Source organism: Lissotriton helveticus, chromosome 3_1 (genome assembly GCF_964261635.1).
Source record: "Lissotriton helveticus chromosome 3_1, aLisHel1.1, whole genome shotgun sequence".
NCBI classification, from domain to species: Eukaryota; Metazoa; Chordata; class Amphibia; order Caudata; family Salamandridae; genus Lissotriton; species Lissotriton helveticus.
Genome location: NC_136061.1, coordinates 62091737 through 62113741, shown reverse-complemented (window position 1 = coordinate 62113741; position 22005 = coordinate 62091737). Strand labels below are relative to the sequence as shown.

The 22005-nt window shown below is 45.4% G+C and overlaps 1 protein-coding gene across 1 annotated transcript in view; it reads right to left on the bottom strand.

The window, feature by feature from the left end:
* Positions 1-12690, bottom strand: part of LOC144822104 (sterol 26-hydroxylase, mitochondrial-like) — a 183544-nt gene extending 170854 nt beyond the window's left edge. Inside the window, exons 1-2 of the mRNA XM_078679229.1 lie at positions 12478-12690; positions 11472-11742 (exon numbers count right to left, since the gene is read on the bottom strand). Of these exons, the coding sequence (XP_078535355.1) occupies positions 11472-11711 (240 nt within the window). The 5' untranslated portion in view covers positions 11712-11742; positions 12478-12690. The remainder of the gene's footprint in view (positions 1-11471; positions 11743-12477) is intronic.
* Positions 12691-22005: the final 9315 nt, after the last annotated feature.

Sequence of the window (22005 nt, the reverse complement as noted above, 5' to 3'; positions counted from 1 at the left end):
ATAAGCCATGTGCACACAACTGCGTACAATACATTTGCTTTGTATAAGCCATGCGCACACAACTACGTACAATACATTTGCTTTGTATAAGCCATGCACACACAACTGCGTACAATACATTTGCTTTGTATAAGCCATGTGCACACAACTGCGTACAATACATTTGCTTTGTATAAGCCATGTGCACACGACTGCGTACAATACATTTGCTTTGTATAAGCTGTGCGCATCGGTGTTAGAAACAGAAGCAGTGCACAGGAGAAGAAACTGGAGACTGGAGAGCGGACTCCCAAGATGGCGCAATGTGTGATCCTGTTGAACGCGATGCGTGCGTATGATGTGAGCATGTTGAACATGGTGTCCCCCTCGTCCCCAGTGATGAGAAGACTGAACTGCAAGTCAAAGACGATGCAGGCGAAAGTTACACAGCCGACGTGATGCAGGCAAAAGCTTTAGATTGCCAGGTATACATGGAAGTTTGAAACTGCACACACAGGCTGCAATGGCAGGCCTGAGACTTATTTAAAGGGCTACATAAGTGGATGGCACAATCAGTGCTGCAGGCCCACTAATAGCATTTAATTTACATTTAAAATTTAAATTTTGACCATGTATTATCACAATGCAGTATTTTATTCCAATTCTTAAAATGTTTTTAACCATGGATTATGAATTTTATAGTGTAACCTTTTGCAATGGTTTTAATTAACTATGCCAATAAACTTACTTACTCACTAATAGCATTTAATTTACAGGGGACTTACATGTACTAGGAACTTACAAGTAAATTAAATATGCCAAAGTGGGTAGAGTCCCAAAACCACCAACAACAAGATCAGCAAAAATGGAGGAGGAAGGCAAAGCGTTTGGGGGGTTGGGGGAAGACCACCATAAGGTTGACTGATCTAACAATATCCACTTGGCTGGACATTTGGGGCAGATCAAGACCAGGGACACCCCTTTTACTGGCCACTGATGTCGAAGTAAGTGAAGAAGATCTGTTGCTCCTGCATCACCTGTCAAGCCAGCTGTGTTTACACTACGGGCTAAGCTAGTTCAGCTTGCGGTTGGGCACCTGTATGCTGTGCAGCCATGTTTTCACTACAGGTGATGCTAGGTGAGCTCGCTGTAGGGCATCCGTGAGCTGTGCAGATATGTTTTGCTGTATTTATACTACGGGTGAAGCTAGGTCAGCTTGCAGTAGGGCACCCGTGCAGGAAGCTAGGTTAGCTTACGCTAGGGCATCCGTAAAGGAATGTGCAGCCGTGTTTAGACTACGGGTGAAGTTAGGTCAGCTCACGTTAGGGCACCCGTAAGCTGTGCAGCCTTGTTTACACTACGAGTGAAGCTGGGTCAGCTCACAGTGGGGCATCCATGTCGGAATGTTTAGCTGTGTTTACACTACGGATGAAGCTAAGTCAGCTTGCGCTAGGGCACCTGTGCGCTCTGCAGGAATGTGCAGCCATGTTTACACTAGGGTGAAGCTAGGTCAGCTCGCGGTAGGGCATCCGACGCTGTGCAGCTGTGTTTACACTATGGGTGAAGCGAGGTCAGCTCGCGGTAGGGCATTGGTGCGCTATGCAGGAATATTTACACTGCGGGTGAAGCTAGGTCAGCTCGAGGTAGGGCACCGGTGCACTGTGGAGCCGTATTTACACTAGGTTGAAGCTAGGTTAGCTCGTGGTAGGGCATCAGTGCGCTATGCAGGAATGTTTACACTATGGGTGAAGCTGGGTCAGCTTGCGGTATGGCACCTGTGCGCTGTGTAGGAATGTTTAGCTGTGTTTATACTATGGGTGAAGCTAGGTCAGCTTGCTGTAGGGTACAGGTTGTGCTATGCAGCCGTGTTTAAACAAGGGTGAGGCTAGGTCAGCTGCCTTTGGGAACCCATGCGCTGTGCAGGAATAAGCAGCCGTGTTTACACTAGGGTGAAGCTAGGTGAGTTCGTGGTAGGCACCCGTGCGCTGTGCAGCCGTGTTTACACTAGGGTGAACCTAGGTCAGCTCGCGGTAGGGCATCAGTGAGCTATGCAGGAATGTTTACACTACGGGTAAAGGTAGGTTAGCTCCCCTTAGAGCACCCGTGCTGTAAAGGAATGTGCAGCCGTGGTTACACTACGGTGAAGCTGGGTCGGATCACATTAGGGCATCCGGGCACTGAGCAGCTGTGTTTACACTATGGGTGAAGCTAAGTCAGCTGGGGGTAGGGCACCCGTGCGCTGTGCAGTCCTGTTTACACTACGGGTGAAGCTAGGTCAGCTTGTAGTAGGGCACCTCGGCGCTGTGCAGGTATGTTTAGCTGTGTTTACATTATGGGTGAAGCTAGGTCAGCTTGTGGAAGGGCATCTGTGCGCTGTGCAGGTATGTTTAGCTGTGTTTACATTATGGGTGAAGCTAGGTCAGCTTGTGGTAGGGCACCGGTGCGCTGTGCAGGTATGTTTTGCTATGTTTTCACTACGGGTGAAGCTGTGTCAACTCGCGTTAGGGCACTCCTGCGCTGTGCAGCCGTGTTTACACTAGGGTGAAGCTGGGTCAGCTCGTGGTAGGGCAGCCGTGCTCTGTGCAGCCGTGTTTACACTACAGGTGAAGCTACATCATCTCCCTGTAGGGCATCCGTGTGCTGTGCAGCCGTGTTTACACTACGGGTGAAGCTACCTCAGCTCGCTGTAGGGCATCTGTGTGCTATGCAGGAATGTTTACACTATGGGTGAAGCTAGGTCAGCTCGCGGTAGGGCACCCGTGCCCTGGGCAGCCATGTTTACACTAGGGTGAAGCCAAGTCAGCTCGCGGTAGGGCACCCGATCGCTGTGCAGCACTGTTTACACTAGAGTGAAGCTAGGTCAGCTCGCGGTAGGGCATCTGTGTGCTATGCAGGAAAGTTTACACTAGGGTGAAGCTTGGTCAGCTCGCGGTAGGGCACCTGTGTGCTGTGCAGCCATGTTTACTGTACGGGTGAAGACAGGTTAATCTTCCCTAAGAAATCACCCCGACACCAGAAAGAAATTAAGGAGCTCCAGAAACTAGTAGGCAACCTGGCACAAGACTCGATGAAAATTTCACAAGCAATTGAAAAAATTTGGGAGATGACGGTAAGCACGCACTCCAAGGTCTCGCATATCCAGAATCTAGTACTCTCCGCACAAAGAAAGAATCACGAGATGGCCTTGCCCCTAAAAAACAGGCTCAACAGACCAGACAGGATAAATCCCTTGTCAAATGAAGAAACCCTTGCCTTACTCCGAACCTATGAACAACCGGCCCGGGGGAGAGAGGAGAGAATCAAAACAGTACCAATTGACTCGAATAGAACATCCAGAAAGAATGACAGGAAAGCAATCCACCTCAACTTACAACATATCCAGTTAACAGCAACCGAATCCGAAAATGGGAACCTCATTAACTCAGAGAAACCCTTGAATTGCCTTTTACTTAATTGTCGTTCGGCAACCAAACATGCATCAGACATAGCAGCCCTCCTCATCAACAAGGAAATTGACCTGGCAATCCTCACGGAAACCTGGCTAAGTGAATCATCATCTCCTACCATTGATCTCTTAGTACCACCTCAATATAACATTGTGAGATTAGATAGACTAAGAAAAGTAGGAGGAGGTATAGCCTGCATTCATCGATCAGAGATAGAGGTCAACCAAATCCAAGCCGACCCCCTAGAATCTTGTGAATACCTTGGTCTTAATATAAGATCATCAAGTAATCAAAGATGCAACCTGCATGCGTTTTACCACCCACCAGGAGATAACGCAAAGTTCACAGAGCAACTAATAGAGATCATAACGGCCAACTCTATCTCCGATGCCAACAACATATTCCTAGGAGACTTTAACTTACACTGGGACGACGGCAATGACAAACTGGTTAACTCGCTTAAAGATTTCCTCGCTGAGCTAAACCTCACACAAGCATGCACCCAACCTACACTCGCAAGGAGCGACCTTAGACTGGATTATTTCAAGAAACAAAGAGACATCAATCCTCGCTATAGATCCGTGTGATTGGTCTGATCATCACGCCATAACATTCGCGGTACCCACAGTGAAAATGGGTAGGACTGTGCAACCCCTCAAGTTCAAAAAATCGATCCGAGATACAAAAGAGGCGAATATTGAGCTATTGGTTGAAAGCTGCGAGAGAGACCTAAAGCCACCTAACAACATGCAGAATGTAAATGAGCTGGCTGATCACTACATAACCTCAATCGGAAATATCGTCAATGACACCATGCCACTAAAACTGAAAAGAGTCACAGAGAAGCCAAAAAATCCTTGGTTTAGTGGGTCACTGAATGAAGACAGGCGCAAACTGAGAATGGCCGAAAGAAAATGGAGACAACACCCCTCCTCCCCAGAGCTGAAAGCCTTCAGAAAAATCAGAAACCAATATAACAAAAAGATAATCAATTCCAAAAAAGAATTTATAAGAGCAGAACTTGACAATGCCAAAAACAGACCACGAAAATTCTTCGAGATCTTAAAGCAACAATCAAATAAACTAGCCAAATCGGTTCAAGAGAACTTAAAAACTCCCTTAAGCTGCGAGGAATTCTCCACATTTTTCACGGAGAAGACCAAATCGCTAGAGGTAGAGCTCACAAGCGCCGCGGCTAACCTTCCGACCCAACCTTTGCCTACGAGCGAGGCCTTCATGACAGAGTGTATTAAGACAAAAAATAAAGCAAATTGGGACACATTTGAATTATATGACCAGGACAAGATCGCCAAAACGCTATCGGAAATCAGACCGAACCACTATCATGACCCTTTACCTGCAAAGTGTGTAAGAGAAATCAGCCACATTGTGGTTCCAATCTGGACCAAAATAATAAACGCTTCACTTGCACAAGGGATCCTCCCTGACTGCCTAAAAACAGGTCAAGTAGTGCCAATAATCAAAAAACCGACAGCGGATGCAACAGATCCGAATAACTATCGACCAGTGACCAACATCCCTTTACTGGCTAAACTAATTGAGAAATGCGTGCAGAGCCAACTGAGTCAACACATCACCAAGTTCTCCTTACTAGACGAATGCCAATCAGGATTCAGAGCAGGGCATAGCACGGAAACAGCGATCCTGCATATTGTCGATGACGCGCTACAAGCCCTAGACCAAAATCAAGCATGCCTACTGATTCTCCTAGACCTGTCATCGGCATTTGACACGGTAAATCACGAAGCACTATTGACCAGGCTACAGGACAGGATGGGATTGTCCGGAAATGTGCTGAAATGGTTCAATTCTTTCCTACGGAACAGAACACAACGGTTCCTGGTTAACCAAGCAATCTCACCCCCTTGCCCTAACGCAATTGGGGTCACGCAAGGTTCAACGCTATCCCCAGATGTATTCAACTTGTACGTCGAACCTCTTACAGATATTCTTCGAAAATCACAGATATCCTATCACATGTATGCAGACGACACGCAAATATACTTAAAGATCACCTCCCTTGATGACATTGATCTAATGAATGAGACACTAAAGATGGCTTTGCAATGGTTAACTACTAATCATCTGAAACTAAATGCCCATAAAACAGAATTCTTGCTAATTTCACCTCCAAGGAGCCACTCTGAAGTAAAGGAATGGACCAAATTGGTGACTGCGCTAAATTGCACCCCAACCCTAGTCAACTCAGCTAAATCACTAGGAATCACGTTAGATGAGAACCTTGACATGAAAGCCCACATTAATTCAATGGCTAAAAGTGCCCGCTTCCACTTGAACTACTTAAGAAAATTAAAACCATTCATCTCAGAGGCGGATCTAAAACTGGCTATACAATCCTTAGTTATCTCTAGGATCGAATATGGTTGCTCCACATTAGCTGGCACCTAAAACATCCACAGCACCACTAAAAGCTTGTCTAAGCGCAGCGGCAAGACTCATCACTGGATCTAGGAAATTTGATCATATATCTCCTCACCTGAAAGCACTAAACTGGCTACCTTATGAGGCCAGAATTCAAATGAAGATAGCATGTATTACCCACAAAGCAGTTCACTATAACACGCCAAGATACCTAGCCAAGAAAATTAAGCTATCGGGAGGTAACAGACCAACTAGAAGCGCCAAGGAACTGCTGTTGCGGCCAGCCATTTTCCGAAAGAAAAAGACTTATGACCGAGCGTTCTCTGAAGCTGCCCCCAGAGTCTGGAACTCACTCCCTCCAAGCATTAGGAAGATTCAAAATATTGTAACATTCAAACGGGAATTGAAGAGCCTTATGATGAGTAAATACCCTGCATAGGGAAGCCGACAGATCGCTGGTATGAATATTTACGTCAGCAGAAGGGTGGTCCTCGTCATGAATATTATGAAGATTAATCATTGACAAGTGACTGACTCCACGCACAAGCCGCGGCTGTATCCTTATCGCTACCTCATGTCTATGTGAACTTATAACTGTTTTTCACAGCCAAAACTATATAACCTCTACCTCACCTTGTTTGTCTATATGGACCGTGACATAAGCTAAGCCTTACTCACCTCTTAATGCTAATTGCACATGCGTTAGGAATATATATATTTAGTCACCCCCTCATAGCCATATTTTCTTCTACCTCATATCTGTTTGTTTTTATAATTGATATTATATTGTCAGTCTGTAACCTACCTCGATGTTAAGCGCTCTGATACCCACGGGTCTTGTTTGTGCTATGCAAAACACTATAATAAATAAATAAATAAATAGGTCAGTTAGCATGGGGTAGGGCATCCATGCGCTGTTCAGCCATGTTTGCACTACGGATGAAGCTAGGTCAGCTTGCGGTAGGGCGCCCGTGTGCTGTGCAGCTGTGTTTACACTACAGGAGACGCTAGGTCAGCTTGCGGTAGGGCACCTGTGCAGGTATGTTTAGCTGCGTTTACACTATGCGGGAAGCTTGGTCAGCTCACGGTAGGGCAATGGTGCGTTGTGTAGCTATGTTTACACTATGGGTTAAGCTGGGTCAACTCGCGGTAGAGATCTCCTGCGCTGTTCAGCCATGTTTACACTACGGGTGATGCTAGGTCAGCTCATGGTAGGGCACCGGTGCACTGTGCAACCATGTTTACACTAGGGTGAAGCTAGGTCAGCTCGCTGTAGGGCATCAGTGTGCCATGCAGGAATGTTTACACTACGGTTGAAGCTCGGTCAGCTTGTGGTAGGGCATCTGTGCGCTGTGTAGGAATGTTTAGCTGTGTTTACACTATGGGTGAAGCTAGGTCAGCTCGTGGTAGGGCACTGGTTGTGCTATGCAGCCATGTTTACACTAGGCTGAGGCTAGGTCAGTGGCAGTTGGGAACCCATGCGCTGTGCAGGAATTAGCAGCCGTGTTTACACTAGAGTGAAGCTAGGTCAGCTCGCGGTAGGGCATCAGTGCGCTATGCAGGAATGTTAACACTACGGGTGAAGGTAGGTCAGCTCCCATTAGGGCAGCCGTGTTTACACTACGGTGAAGGTAGGTTAACTTGTGGCAGGGCACTCGTTCAGGAATGTGCAGCCGTGTTTACACTATGGGTGAAGCAAGGTCAGCTCACAGGAGGGCATCCATGGGCTGTGCAGCCGTGTTTACACTACAGATGAAGCTAGGTCAGCTTGCGGTAGGGCATCTGTGCAGGAATGTGCAGCCGTGTTGACACTACGATGAAGGTAGGTTAACTTGCGGTAGGGCACTCGTGCAGGAATGTGCAGCCATGTTTACACTATGGATTAAGCAAGGTCAGCTCACGGTAAGGCATGTGTGCATTGTGCAGTCGTGTTTACACTACGGATGAAGCAAGGTCAGCTCGCGGTAAGGCATCTGTGCACTGTGCAGCCGTGTTTACACTACGGATGAAGCAAGGTCAGCTCGCGGTAAGGCATCTGTGCATTGGGCAGCCGTGTTTACACTACGGATGAAGCAAGGTCAGCTCGCGGTAAAGCATCTGTGTACTGTGCAGCCGTGTTTACACTGCGGATGAAGCAAGGTCAGCTGACGGTAAGGCATCTGTGCACTGTGCAGCCGTGTTTACACTACGGATGAAGCAAGGTCAGCTCACGGTAAGGCATCTGTGCACTGTGCAGCCGTGTTTACACTACGGATGAAGCTAGGTCAGCTCGCGGTAGGGCATCTGTGCAGGAATGTGCAGCCGTGTTTACACTACGATGAAGGTAGGTCAGCTCACAGGAGGGCATCCATGGCTGTGCAGGAATGTGCAGCCGTGTTTACACTATGAGTGAAGCTAGGTCAGCTCACAGGCGGGCATCCATGGGCTGTGCAGGAATGTGCAGCCGTGTTTACACTACGGATGAAGCTAGGTCTGCTCACAGGAGGGCATCCATGGCTGTGCAGGAATGTGCAGCCGTGTTTACACTATGAGTGAAGCTAGGTCAGCTCACAGGAGGGCATCCATGGGCTGTGCAGGAATGTGCAGCCGTGTTTACACTCTGGGTGAAGCTAGGTCAGCTCACAGGAGGGCATCCATGGGCTGTGCAGCCGTGTTTACACTATGGGTGAAGCTAGGTCAGCTCACGGGAGGGCATCCATGGGCTGTGCAGGAATGTGCAGCCGTGTTTACACTATGGGTGAAGCAAGGTCAGCTCACAGGAGGGCATCCATGGGCTGTGCAGGAATGTGCAGCCGTGTTTACACTCTGGGTGAAGCTAGGTCAGCTCACAGGAGGGCATCCATGGGCTGTGCAGGAATGTGCAGCCGTGTTTACACTCTGGGTGAAGCTAGGTCAGCTCACGGGAGGGCATCCATGGGCTGTGCAGGAATGTGCAGCCGTGTTTACACTCTGGGTGAAGCTAGGTCTGCTCACGGGAGGGCATCCATGGGCTGTGCAGGAATGTGCAGCCGTGTTTACACTATGGGTGAAGCAAGGTCAGCTCACGGGAGGGCATCCATGGGCTGTGCAGGAATGTGCAGCCATGTTTACACTATGGGTGAAGCAAGGTCAGCTCACGGGAGGGCATCCATGGGCTGTGCAGCCGTGTTTACACTATGGGTGAAGCTAGGTCAGCTCACGGGAGGGCATCCATGGGCTGTGCAGGAATGTGCAGCCGTGTTTACACTCTGGGTGAAGATAGGTCAGCTCACAGGAGGGCATCCATGGGCTGTGCAGGAATGTGCAGCCGTGTTTACACTCTAGGTGAAGCTAGGTCAGCTCACAGGAGGGCATCCATGGGCTGTGCAGGAATGTGCAGCCGTGTTTACACTCTGGGTGAAGATAGGTCAGCTCACAGGAGGGCATCCATGGGCTGTGCAGGAATGTGCAGCCGTGTTTACACTCTGGGTGAAGATAGGTCAGCTCACAGGAGGGCATCCATGGGCTGTGCAGGAATGTGCAGCCGTGTTTACACTCTGGGTGAAGCTAGGTCAGCTCACAGGAGGGCATCCATGGGCTGTGCAGGAATGTGCAGCCGTGTTTACAGTCTGGGTGAAGTTAGGTCAGCTCACAGGAGGGCATCCATGGGCTGTGCAGGAATGTGCAGCCGTGTTTACACTCTGGGTGAAGCTAGGTCTGCTCACAGGAGGGCATCCATGGGCTGTGCAGGAATGTGCAGCCGTGTTTACACTCTGGGTGAAGCTAGGTCAGCTCACAGGAGGGCATCCATGGGCTGTGCAGGAATGTAAAGCCGTGTTTACACTATGGGTGAAGCTAGGTCAGCTCACAGGAGGGCATCCATGGGCTGTGCAGGAATGTGCAGCCGTGTTTACACTATGGGTGAAGCAAGGTCAGCTCACAGGAGGGCATCCATGGGCTGTGCGGGAATGTGCAGCCGTGTTTACACTATGGGTGAAGCAAAGTCAGCTCACAGGAGGGCATCCATGGGCTGTGCGGGAATGTGCAGCCGTGTTTACACTCTGGGTGAAGCTAGGTCAGCTCACAGGAGGGCATCCATGGGCTGTGCGGGAATGTGCAGCCGTGTTTACACTCTGGGTGAAGCTAGGTCAGCTCACAGGAGGGCATCCATGGGCTGTGCGGGAATGTGCAGCCGTGTTTACACTCTGGGTGAAGCTAGGTCAGCTCACAGGAGGGCATCCATGGGCTGTGCGGGAATGTGCAGCCGTGTTTACACTCTGGGTGAAGCTAGGTCAGCTCACAGGAGGGCATCCATGGGCTGTGCGGGAATGTGCAGCCGTGTTTACACTATGGGTGAAGCTAGGTCAGCTCACAGGAGGGCATCCATGGGCTGTGCAGGAATGTGCAGCCGTGTTTACACTATGGGTGAAGCTAGGTCAGCTCACGTTAGGGCACCCGTGAGCTGTGCAGCCATGTTTACACTACGAGTGAAGCTAGGTCAGCTCACAGTGGGGCATCCATGCCGGAATGTTTAGCTGTGTTTACACTACGATGAAGTTAGGTCAGCTTGCGGGCACCCGTGAGCTGTGCAGGAATGTGCAGCCGTGTTTAATTACACTATGGGTGAAGCTAGGTCAGCTCAGAGGAGGGCACCCGTGGGCTGTACAGGAATGTGCAGCCGTGTTTACACTATGGGTGAAGCTAGGTCAGCTCACGTTAGGGCACCCTGAGCTGTGCAGCCATGTTTACACTACGAGTGAAGCTAGGTCAGCTCACAGTGGGGCATCCATGCCGGAATGTTTAGCTGTGTTTACACTTCTACGATGAAGTTAGGTCAGCTTGCGGGCACCCGTTAGCTGTGCAGGAATGTGCAGCCGTGTTTAATTACACTATGGGTGAAGCTAGGTCAGCTCAGAGGAGGGCACCCGTGGGCTGTGCAGGAATGTGCAGCCATGTTTACACTATGGGTGATGCTAGGTCAGCTTGCAGGCGGGAGGGAGCGAGGGAAAGTAGATCTTGCAGCAGTCCTAACCTAAAACTAGCTACACGTGCATAAAACCGAAAGCACCCAAGCTGCTGGCGTATAGAAGAATACGACCTCAGTGGGAAAAGGAGCGCTCGTTTATTCCAGTTATTCTGCCTCTAAGCGGTGTAAGGAACACAGAACCTTTTATTTCCAAGAAAGGAGCTTCTGTGGGTCCGGTCAGACACGCGGACAGGTGACACCGGTTTACTTCTCTCGTTCTGTTCGGTGTTCGCCCTGCCCACAGCCGATTGAGGAAAACATGCAGACGGGCTTGAAACAGCTTCCGGCAAAAAAAACACACACGCTATAAAAACAACCTCCTTTTCCTTGAAACGCATTTGCAGCATGTACTAGAATGACGTTTACTAGTCGGAGCAATTTCCCCCACCTCACTGTTAGGGCGCCGTGTTGCAATTAATCTTTGGTCCACCTTAGTTGCATTCATTTAATGCCCTCAGTAAGCTGAATTTCTGTGCCGCCCCCCTAAGTTCTCCCTTGTGACATGATGTCAGTGTGATTCCGCTTACTAGCTTTAGTGTAACAAACCAGTGCATTGTGGGACCTGTAGTCCTTATTGGGCCAAATGTATTGATGATGTCGCCAAGATTTCAAAACTTGAAGGAGCTTCGGGCGTGATTTACAAAAGAGAGGCTGGTTACCTGCAGCTCGTGGGTTCGCAGGACGTAGCCTTTGACGAAGATCCGGTACAAGGACTCGGCCAGGCTGGGCCCCGGCAGGTCATCGAAGGACTTCAGCCGCTTGGTGCCGGACACCGCTGGCGCCGCGGCCACGGTGGCATAGGCCCCTGGCTGCCTAGCACGCGCCCACGGGCCCTGGGCGGGCATGCTCCACCGCCCCACAGCCCGGGATCGGGTCCACGCAGAGGCTGGCAGAGCCATGGTGCGGGGCTGGAAGCCTCAGAGATGGGTCCTAGAGAGAGAACCAACACATGAGGGGCCTGGGGCGGGAAATCTCCATTAAGCACTATATAAATGACCACACGCGCGCATTCATTCACTCACATCCGTAGAGGTGCGGGTAGGTAGGTATCCCTTCCCTATGTATATAGAGATAACTCTAATCGCTAGTATATGCAGTAGACCTTTGTACTATCTACCATTTCTATGTGACTCTTAGAGTATATCCATTTGTATCTCCTCCTTGTGTGACTTTTCATCTTGTACATTTGCTAAAAAAAATTCTGTTTGTATCCTCTATGTAACGCATGTAATCCTTAATCCTTATGTTTTTCAACTGGTTCTTATGTAAAGCGCTCCGACACCTTCGGGTAAAGTTCGCGCTATATAAAATCGCATAAATAAATAAATTTATAAATAAAGAAAAGAACGAGCTGGAGAAGCCGGCAGCAGGCACATAGCGCTACCATAAACACAGCCCACAGACGAGTGCCAAGCACCTGCGTCCTCTGCGCTATGCGCTATATACACTGCCCTCACTGACCCACTACTGCAGGTAAGACTGGGAAGGAAGCCCCGGAGAAGAGAGCAGGCAGGCGGATGCACCGACAAACACAGCCAAGGAAGGTAGGGCCCAGAGAGGAGCAGGGGGCAGAAGACAACCAGCTCCAATAGAACAGCATTCAAAGCGTGCGGTGGGCGCTACAAACCGTGGCGTGCGGGAGGCGCTATATATGATCACTCTTACTCCTGCGGAGCAGCGGGAGGGACGGATAGACAGCGGCGACTCGGCGTCCTCCGTCGAAGCAGTTCCAGGCAGTAAACGTATATTTCAATGCAATTTGAAGACTTTGACCAGAGCTGCGCTTCCGGGAGCCAGGCAGCAGACCTACACAGTCGTTAGGCGCACAGTGAGCAGGGCGGTGCAACTGGTTGGTTCGGCCTCATCTGGGCTGAACCCGAGGGGAGGTACTGACCGCAGGGGGGTGGGGCACGACGGTGGCCAGCTTTCCGGCAGCATTCACAACATGTCAGGATGACCCTTGTGATTGATGTTCCTGCTCCAGAGAGAGGTCTGAGTTTAGTCTCGTGGCAGTTTTGACTGGCCATAAAGTAGCGCAGAGGGTGAATGTGCCTGCTGCAGAGAACAGAGCTGTATTTTATGTGTATAGCTGAGAGGATTAGTAAAGCCATCCATTTAAAGCAAATACAATGTATGTGAGAGAGGGTCTATGGAGAGATGAGGGGCACTTTTGCAGGGTGGTAGTGAGGCAACCCAAGGAGGAGGCCATGGAAGGGGGGCAGGGGGGTGCCAAAAAAGATTTTGCACTGGGCACCGCCAGGTCTAAAGGTGGCCCTGTCCACTCCAGAAGGGCCATCAGAAGACCCTTCCCTGGGAAGGGTAGAAACCCAAAGCACTCCTGGAGCGATAAATGTCGCTTTTCAAGAAATTCAATAAAAACGAGTATAGTCTTCCAGGAAATCCAAGATTTATTCGTGAATTACTGTGTTCATATTACTTCATATGAAACGAGGTTATTCATCCATATTAATCCTGTCCGATTAAACGGTTGGACAGATTTTAGCATATTTTACAGGTGGTTAGCAGGTCAACCCATTGAAAATATAGCCCGATGCATTTCGAGCGGATGCTCTTCTTCAGGGGTACATTTCTGAGAAATTAAAAGAAAAAGAAAATATATGTCGAAATCCAAGAGGACAGAATGCTTAACTGTAGCAGCAAGAAGACTGCTATATCTAAGATAAGGTGAGCAGCTAGACTTCGCTCCTAATTTAGTAGGTGACTTTTCTTTTTTAAGTTTAAAGAGCTTTATTAAAGAGGATATACAATGTAAAACATCAGTACATAAGAAGAAGGCATCAAAAAGAGTTAAGAATTAAAAAAATATATAACAATTGGAAAAACAACCCCGATAGGGGTAAATGAGCTTTACTAAGGGAAAAAGCTTTTAAGGTAGTAGGTGACTCTTAAAGAAAACAAGAATGAAGAACACAAAATGGTGCGCACCATGAATTGCAAACAAGTGAATTTGTGTGTTCTGATATATTACGGGCGTAGACAGCAAGGAGAAAACGTGCTTCTGAAAAACGAGCGTAGATGTTAAAAACTCGTGTACCACAGAGACACTGGTATAGCAGTGTGCTCTCGTAACAACCAACAAGCATTTGCAATGCAATAGGTCTCGCATTAGGAAAGTTTGAGCTATTGGTATTGTAAATGACACATTTTTTATTTATGTGTTGGTTTTGAAAATAGCGAAATTAATAGCTTTGTCATTTACAATGCCAATAGTTATAACTTTCGCAAATGTGACACCTATAGCATTTGTAATCCAATATGTGTTGTATTTACGTGACTTAGATGTATTGACATTACAAATAACAATGGCTTTTAATTTTTAATAATTAATACTAAAATAAAAGTGATTGTAATTTATAATGGCAATAGCTTAAACTTTTGTAAATAACTTTTGTGAAGATTATGTTCAGTGTATTTTATTGTGACGAAAATCATCCAAGAACAGAAGTGAAATATTAACATCTTTTTGTGAAATTTGTAATAAAGCTTGAGACATTGATAGAACATATTTGAACCAGTTTTTGCTAAATGGTTGCACAGATTGATTCTGTGGTGGCGCTGAGTGATGTTGTGGTGGCGATGAGTGATGCTGTGGCGTTCAGTGATGCTGTGGTAGCGCATAGTGATGTTGTGGTGCCCCTGAGTGATGCAGTGGTGGTGCTGAGTGATGCTGTGGTGATGCTATAGATAGATAGATAGAGTGAGGGCAATAGATAGATAGAGGAAGGGCGATAGATAGAGGGAGGGCGATACATAGAGTGAGGGCAATAGATAGATAGAGGGCGATAGATAGAGTGAGGGCGAAAGATAGAGTGAGGGCGATAAATAGAGTGAGGGCGATAGATAGATAGATAGATAGATAGATAGATAGAGTGAGGGCGATAGATAGAGTTAGTGCGATAGATATACAGATAGAGTGAGGGCGACAGATAGGGTGATAGATAGATAGACAGATAGCTAAAGTGTATTTATGTTGCATTGAGTAGAGTAAGTATGAGGTGTGTAATTATATGGCACTGAGTGGTATTATGTGGAGTGTATTTAGGTTGCATTGAGAAGAGTGTAATTATGTGGCGTGTAATTATGTGGCACTGAGTGGTAATATGGGGAGTCTATGTTGTATTCAGTAGAGTGTAATTTTGTGGTGTGTAGTTATGTGGCACTAAGTGGTATTTGGAGTGTATGTTGCATTGAGTGCAGTGTTATTATGTAGCATATAATAATATGGCACTGAGTGGTATTGTTTGGAGTGTATGTTGTATTCAGTAGAGTGTAATTATGTGGTGTGTAATTATGTGGCACTGAGCGGTGTTTGGAGTGCATGTTGCATTGAGTGCAGTGTAATTATGATGCATATAACTATGTAACAAAAATGATGGAGAGTTGAACAGCTAAAATTTATCCGGAATTTTTATATCGTTAGTTTTGAATGTTAAAGTTATGAGGTGGCTGCCTGGGTGGCGTCTCTTGTCATGGACGTCGATCAAAACATCAAAAACTGTGTTTCCAACAGGATGTTATTCATGTATGCTATTTCATTTAATCAAAATCATCACTTGTTGAGTCCAATGCATTTCGGGCTTGAATGCTTCGCGTGAGATGAGGAAACATCCTCGAGGAGACGCTGCGCGTCCGCTAAACCTCTAAAACAAAAGCCAATCATGCGAGTTTGACAGAATTACACTACTTGTCCCAGATGAAGGGCATTCAAGCCCGAAATGCATTGGACTCAACAAGTGATGGTTTTGATTGAATGAAATATCATACATGAATGTATAAGACGAAGAACACATGAACTTATGAATATAAAATAAGATTATTTCTTCATAAACACGTCTATGAACTTTTATCCAAATTAACTGTCTTATGTGGAGTATTCTAAACCACACAAGAGTGTGCGCCGGGGGATGCTTCCAACATCCTGTTGGAAACACAGTTTTTGATGCATATAACTATGTGGCACTGAGTGGTATTTGGAGTGTATGTTGCATTGAGAGCAGTGTAATTATGTGAGTGAGGGCGATAGATAGAGTGAGGGCGATAGATAGAACAGAAGAACAATATCTTTCATGAACCTATACAGTGCTACCTCATACATGAACCTATACCGTGCTACCTCATATTTGTTATATATACATGTCTTGTATTTTATTTAATCATAGCTTACTTACTTTTGCTAACGTCACATGTGTTACGAATTTATATGTCATCTACCTCACTGCGATTGCTTGCTAACGACGTATACATATGTAACAGTGTTTCCTTTTCCTACCTCATGTTAAGCGCTCTGATACCTACGGGTCTTGTTCGCGCTATACAAAACTTTATAATAAATAAATAAATAAGAGTGAAGGCGATAGATAAACAGATAGAGGGCGATCAATAGACAGATAGATAGAGTGAGGGCGATAGATAGAGTGAGGGCGATAGATAGATAGATTGATAGAGTGAGGGGCGATAGAGAGATTGATAGAGTGAGGGCGATAGATAGATAGAGTGAGGGCAATAGACAGAGTGAGGGTGATAGATAGATAGATAGTGTGAGGGCGATAGATTACAAACCACCAGCAACTACACTAACAGAAAAGTTGTGCCAAGGCATTATCTTACAGTAATTTACGGTGTATACTTTCGTGGAACAGCAGCTTTACTGACTGACCTAGGTAAATCAGTTTGCTCCCACAACAAGTATTTGCTCTAATTATTTTTCTTGTGTGGCACTGACTTGTTTGTTTGCTCCTGTTTTTGATTGTGTGAGCAATTGAGTGATACAAAGACACACTTCTACTATTAAACCGAAAGGGAATCCAACACAATTCATTTAAAAATGGTTTAATAGGTTCATTTAACGCATGGTTTCCTACTAAATGGACTAAAGATACAGCTTTTCTAAACTGTTATGAAACAAAGCTCATTGCTTTATGCTCTAATCGTCTACAGTATCCTTAATTCTCTGCAGTAGTAAAATGTATTTTGCCATCACATGCATTCTGATGTTCAGGTGTTCTGCTGTGCACCTCAGCAGTATATGGCTCAAACAGAAGATAACATTGCCATCTAATTTACCATGTCGGACAATATGTCCACCAGAGAGACAGTGATAGGAAGGTATGCCCATCAGAATAATTAGTCTAGAGAACAGAGTAATAAGAGATCCAGTGAGGTTCTGATCTGTTACCTTTGCCTCAAATTGTAAAGCGCTCTGATATCCTTCAGAATCAAGTTTGCGCTATATAAAACTTTATAAATAAATAGAGTGCGGGCGATTGATAGATAGAGTGAGGGTGATAGATAGATAGAGTAATTATGTGGCGTGGAATTATGTGGCACTGGGTGGTATTTGGAGTGTATGTTGCGTTGAGCGCAATGTAAATATGTAGCATATGATTATGTGGTATTGAGTGGTATTTGGAGTGTATGATGCATTGAGTGCAGTGTACTTATGTGGCATGTAATTTTGTGGCACTGAGTGGTATTTGGAGTGTATGTTGCGTTAAGCACAGTGTAATTATGTAGCATATAATTATGTGGCACTGAGTGGTATTATGAGGAGTTTATGTTGTATACAGTAGAGTGTAATTGTGTGGTGTGTAATTATGTGGCACTGAGTGGTATGGTTTGGAGTGTATGTTGCATTGTAATTATGTAGCATATACTTATGTGGCACTGAGTGGTATTGTGTGGAGTGTGTGTTGCATTGAGTGCAGTGTATTTATGTGGCATGTAATTATGTGGCACTGAGTGGTATTTGGAGTGTATGTTGCATTGAGTGCAGTGTAATTATGTGGCGTGTAACTATGTGGCACTGAGTGGTATTTGGAGTGTATGTTGCATTGATTTGAGTGTAATTATGTTGCGTGAATTTATGTGGCACTGAGTGGTATTTGGAGTGTATGTTGCGTTGAGCGCAGTGTAATTATGTGGCGTGTAATTATGTGGTACTCAGTGGTATTTGGAGTGTATGTTGCGTTGAGCGCAGTGTAATTATGCGGCCTGTAATTATGTGGCACTGAGTGGTATTTGGAGTGTATGTTGCATTGAGTGCAGTGTAATTATGTGGCATGTAATTATGTGGCACTGAGTGGTATTTGGAGTGTATGTTGCATTGAGTGCAGTGTAATTATGTGGCGTGTGATTATGAGGCACTGCGTGGTTTTTGGAGTGTATGTTGCATTCAGTAGAGTGTAATTATGTGGTGTGTAATTATGTGGCACTGAGTGGTATTTGGAGTGTATGTTGTATTCAGTAGAGTGTAATTGTGTGGTGTGTAATTATGTGGCACTGAGTGGTATTGTTTGGACTGTATGTTGCATTGAGTGCAGTGAAAATATGTAGCATATACTTATGTGGCACTGAGTGGTATTGTGTGGAGTGTGTGTTGCATTGAGTGCAGTGTAATTATGTGGCATGTAATTATCTGGCACTGAGTGGTATTTGGAGTGTATGTTGCATTGACTGCAGTGTAATTATGTGGCGTGTAATTATGTGGCACTGAGTGGTATTTGGAGTGTATGTTGCATTGAGTGCAGTGTAATTTTGTGGCGTGTAATTATGTGGCACTGAGTGGTATTGTGTGGAGTGTATTTTGTATTCAGTAGAATGTAATTGTGTGGTGTGTAATTATGAGGCACTGAGTTATATTTGGAGCGTATGGCACATTCAGTAGAGTGTAATTATGTGGTGTGTAATTATGTGGCACTGAGTGGTATTTGGAGTGTATGCTGTGTTGAGCGCAGTGTAATTAAGTAGCATATAATTATATGGCACTGAGTGGTATTGTGTGGAGTGTATTTTGTATTCAGTAGAGTGTCATTGGGTGGTGTGTAATTATGTGGCACTGAGTGGTATTGTTTGGAGTATATGTTGCATTGAGTGCAGTGTAATTATGTAGCATACCATTATGCAATACTGAGTGGTATTGTGTGGAGTGTGTGTTGCATTCAGTAGAGTGTAGTAATGTGGCATGTAATTATGTGGCACTGAGTGGTATTTGGAGTGTATGTTGCGTTGAGTGCTGTGTAATTATGTGGCGTGTAATTATGTGGCACTCAGTGGTATTTGGAGTGTATGTTGCATTGAGTGCAGTGTAATTATGTGGCGTGTAATAATGTGGCAATGAGTGGTATTTGGAGTGTATGTTGCATTGAGTAGAATGTAATCATGTTGCGTGTAATTATGTGGCACTGAGTGCTATTATGAGGAGTGTATGTTTTATTCAGTAGAATGTAATTGTGTGGCGTGTAATTATGTGGCACTGAGTGGGATTGTTTGGAGTGCATGTTGCATTGAGTGCAGTGTAATTATGTAGCATATATTTATGTGGCACTGAGTGGTATTGTGTGGAGTGTGTGTTGCATTCAGGTCTCGCATTTATGAAAGGTAGAGCTATTGGCATTGTAAATGATATTGTTTTTTACTTGTGTTTTTTGTTTGCAGTGGAGTGGATGTATGTTGCTTGTAGTGGAATTATGTGGTTGGAATTGTTTGTGGTGGAATTGTGAGGTATATAGTCTATTTATGTATTGGAAATATGCGGTATGGTGAATAGATGGGGTGAGAGCTGTATAAAATAAATAGTAAGATTGAGAGTGATAGGTAGTTTGTTTATGAAGTGGTGAATGAAGTCTAGATAGAGAGATAGAGTAGTAGAAAGAGTGTGTGAGAAAGAGAGAATATACAGGCACATGCATCAAAGCCTTTTGCGATCGCAAACGGTGCGAACCGCAAAAATCGTCCGTTTGCGATCGCAAAATCAGCTTTTGGGATGCATGAAGGGTGAAGGCCCTCGTAATTTGAGAATTCGCAAATATTTGCGAATTCTCAAATTGCGATTGCATTTAAGGAATCGCATTTTGCGATTCCTTAAATGCAATGCATGAAAGTTTAAAAAAATAGCGATTTTGCAATTAGGGGGAGCAAATTACCATGAGGTTGAACCTCATGGTAATTTGCGAAAACTTTGAAAAATGCACTTTTGTGCATTTTTCAAAGTTTCATTTTGTGCACCCACATGCCCTTAGGGCATGTGTGTGCACAACATATGTGCACAGATTAATTTCAGGGGTGCAACAGGGTGTCCTTTGGATACCCCTGCACCCTTGAAATCGCATTCTCAATTTGCGATTCACTAATTGCTAATCGCAAATTGAGAATGTCTTCTCATTCATTCCTATGGGCCTGTAGGCCCATAGGAATGAATGGGGAGGTATTCCTTAATTGCGACTCGCAATTTGCGAGTCGAAATTAAGGAATGTTCAGAAATCACACATTTTTCAGTGATTTCTTCATGCATAGGCTTTTGCGATTCCTTAAAAATTGCAATTAAGAAATCGCAAAAGCCAACAATGATGCATGTGCCTGATGGGGAGAGAAGGTTATAGATGCATAAAGAGGCTAAACTTGTGTATGCAGAAGACACCGAAAGAAGAGGAGAGTGTGTGTTTGCTTTTGTAAACTGTGCTGAAAGACCCGAAGTGAACCAATATGAGAAATGCTGGTTCAGTGTGTGCGTGTGCAGTGGAATTATGTGGATAGTAATTATGCGGTATTAAGTGTAGTGGACTTATGTGTAGTGGTATTGTGCGTCGTGGAGTGGCAGGTATTGAGTGGAATGATGTGGCATTGTGTTGAATTATGTGGCATGTTGTGGAATTCGGTGGTGTGGATTGGGTGTATGTTGTGTGTAGTGGAATTATGTCTTGTAGAGTGGAATTTTGTGCCGTAGAATGGAACTGTGTGGAGTTGAATTGTGTTGTGTGCAGTTGAATTGTGTTGTGTGCATTTGTGTGTCATTGAGTGAAATTATGTTGAACAGAACTATGTGGCTTGGTGTAGAGTGTATTTATGTGGAGTGTTGCTTTGTGGCATGGAGTAGATTTATGTGGAGTGTAATTATGTGGTATGGAGTGGAGTGTAATTATGTTGTGAGGTATGGAACTGTGTGGCATTGAATTGTGTGGTGTGGCATGATGTGGAACTGTGTGGAGTGGTAATATGGGGCACGTTGCAGGTTTGAATTTTGTTGAGTGGAATCATGTGTTTTGGAGCTGAGTGGATATATGTGGAGTGTTAATTAAGTGGTGTGAAGTGTAATTATGTAGGTTAGAGTATAATGATGTGTCGTAGAATTATCTGGAGTTGAATTGTGTTCTATGGAGTGTAATGAAATTATGTTGCATGGAGTGGTATTATGTGAAGTGGAATTATGTTGCGTGGAGTGGAAATTTGTGGCGTTGAATTTGATGGAATGTCATTATGTGGCATGCAGTGGAATGATGTGGGGTTGACTTGTGTGGTGTGGAAATATGAGATTTTGAAATGTGTGTTTTGAAATTGTGTAGCACTTAAATTTGTATCATTTTGTTGAATAAGGGGGAGTTGAATGTTTGTTGTCTTCATGAGGCAGCTGAGTGTGGCGCGCAGTCTGCATCAGTTGGCTATATTGTCCAGTGATCTCTTTGAGCCTTAGATTGCAGTTGACTTGAAATGCGTTAGGGCCAGAGTTACCAATTTAGGAACTGGGGAAGCAGGTTTGAGTCTCGATGTCAGCTCAACAGTTTGTGAAATTCACTGTGTAAAAGAAACGAATATGACCTTGTTTAAAGTAGCTGGTGCTCATGTAAAGCACTACAACCCCTTGGGTTGAGTTTGTGCTGTATGAAACTGGAAAAAAATTATGATTTGACACTGAGGGCTGATTTGACCCGTGGACTATGTGAGGAACTGGGATATTCTTGTTTTGCGAGATGAGCAAACAATGACATCCTATAGGGAAGGCTATTTCAGTTTGGGGCTTATGTTTTGGGTTTGAAGAATCGTTTTGCTTTCAAGTGATTCATCAGGGTAGAGTAATATGTATTTTGTTTTTTTGGGGGTGTGCAGCTCGAAAAGACTGCTTGGGTTAGTCAAAATACATTGTTGACATTTTTCGAAGCAGGACTTTCATAAGACCTGTACCGTGTGGAGGACCAGAATGGGTTTGGGGGGGGGGGGGGGGGGAGTTGAAAGCACTGTTTGTGGGAATTTGCAGCAGTGCCTAGCACTTTCGACAGGATCGATTAGATTAAGGGCTGGTGTGAGAAGTTGGCCTGATATATGATGTCTCCAATTCTGGAACCACCTTGTATCAGTCCAAATATCCCCTTATGGTGTCTCGTTGTAAGTCAACCTTATAGA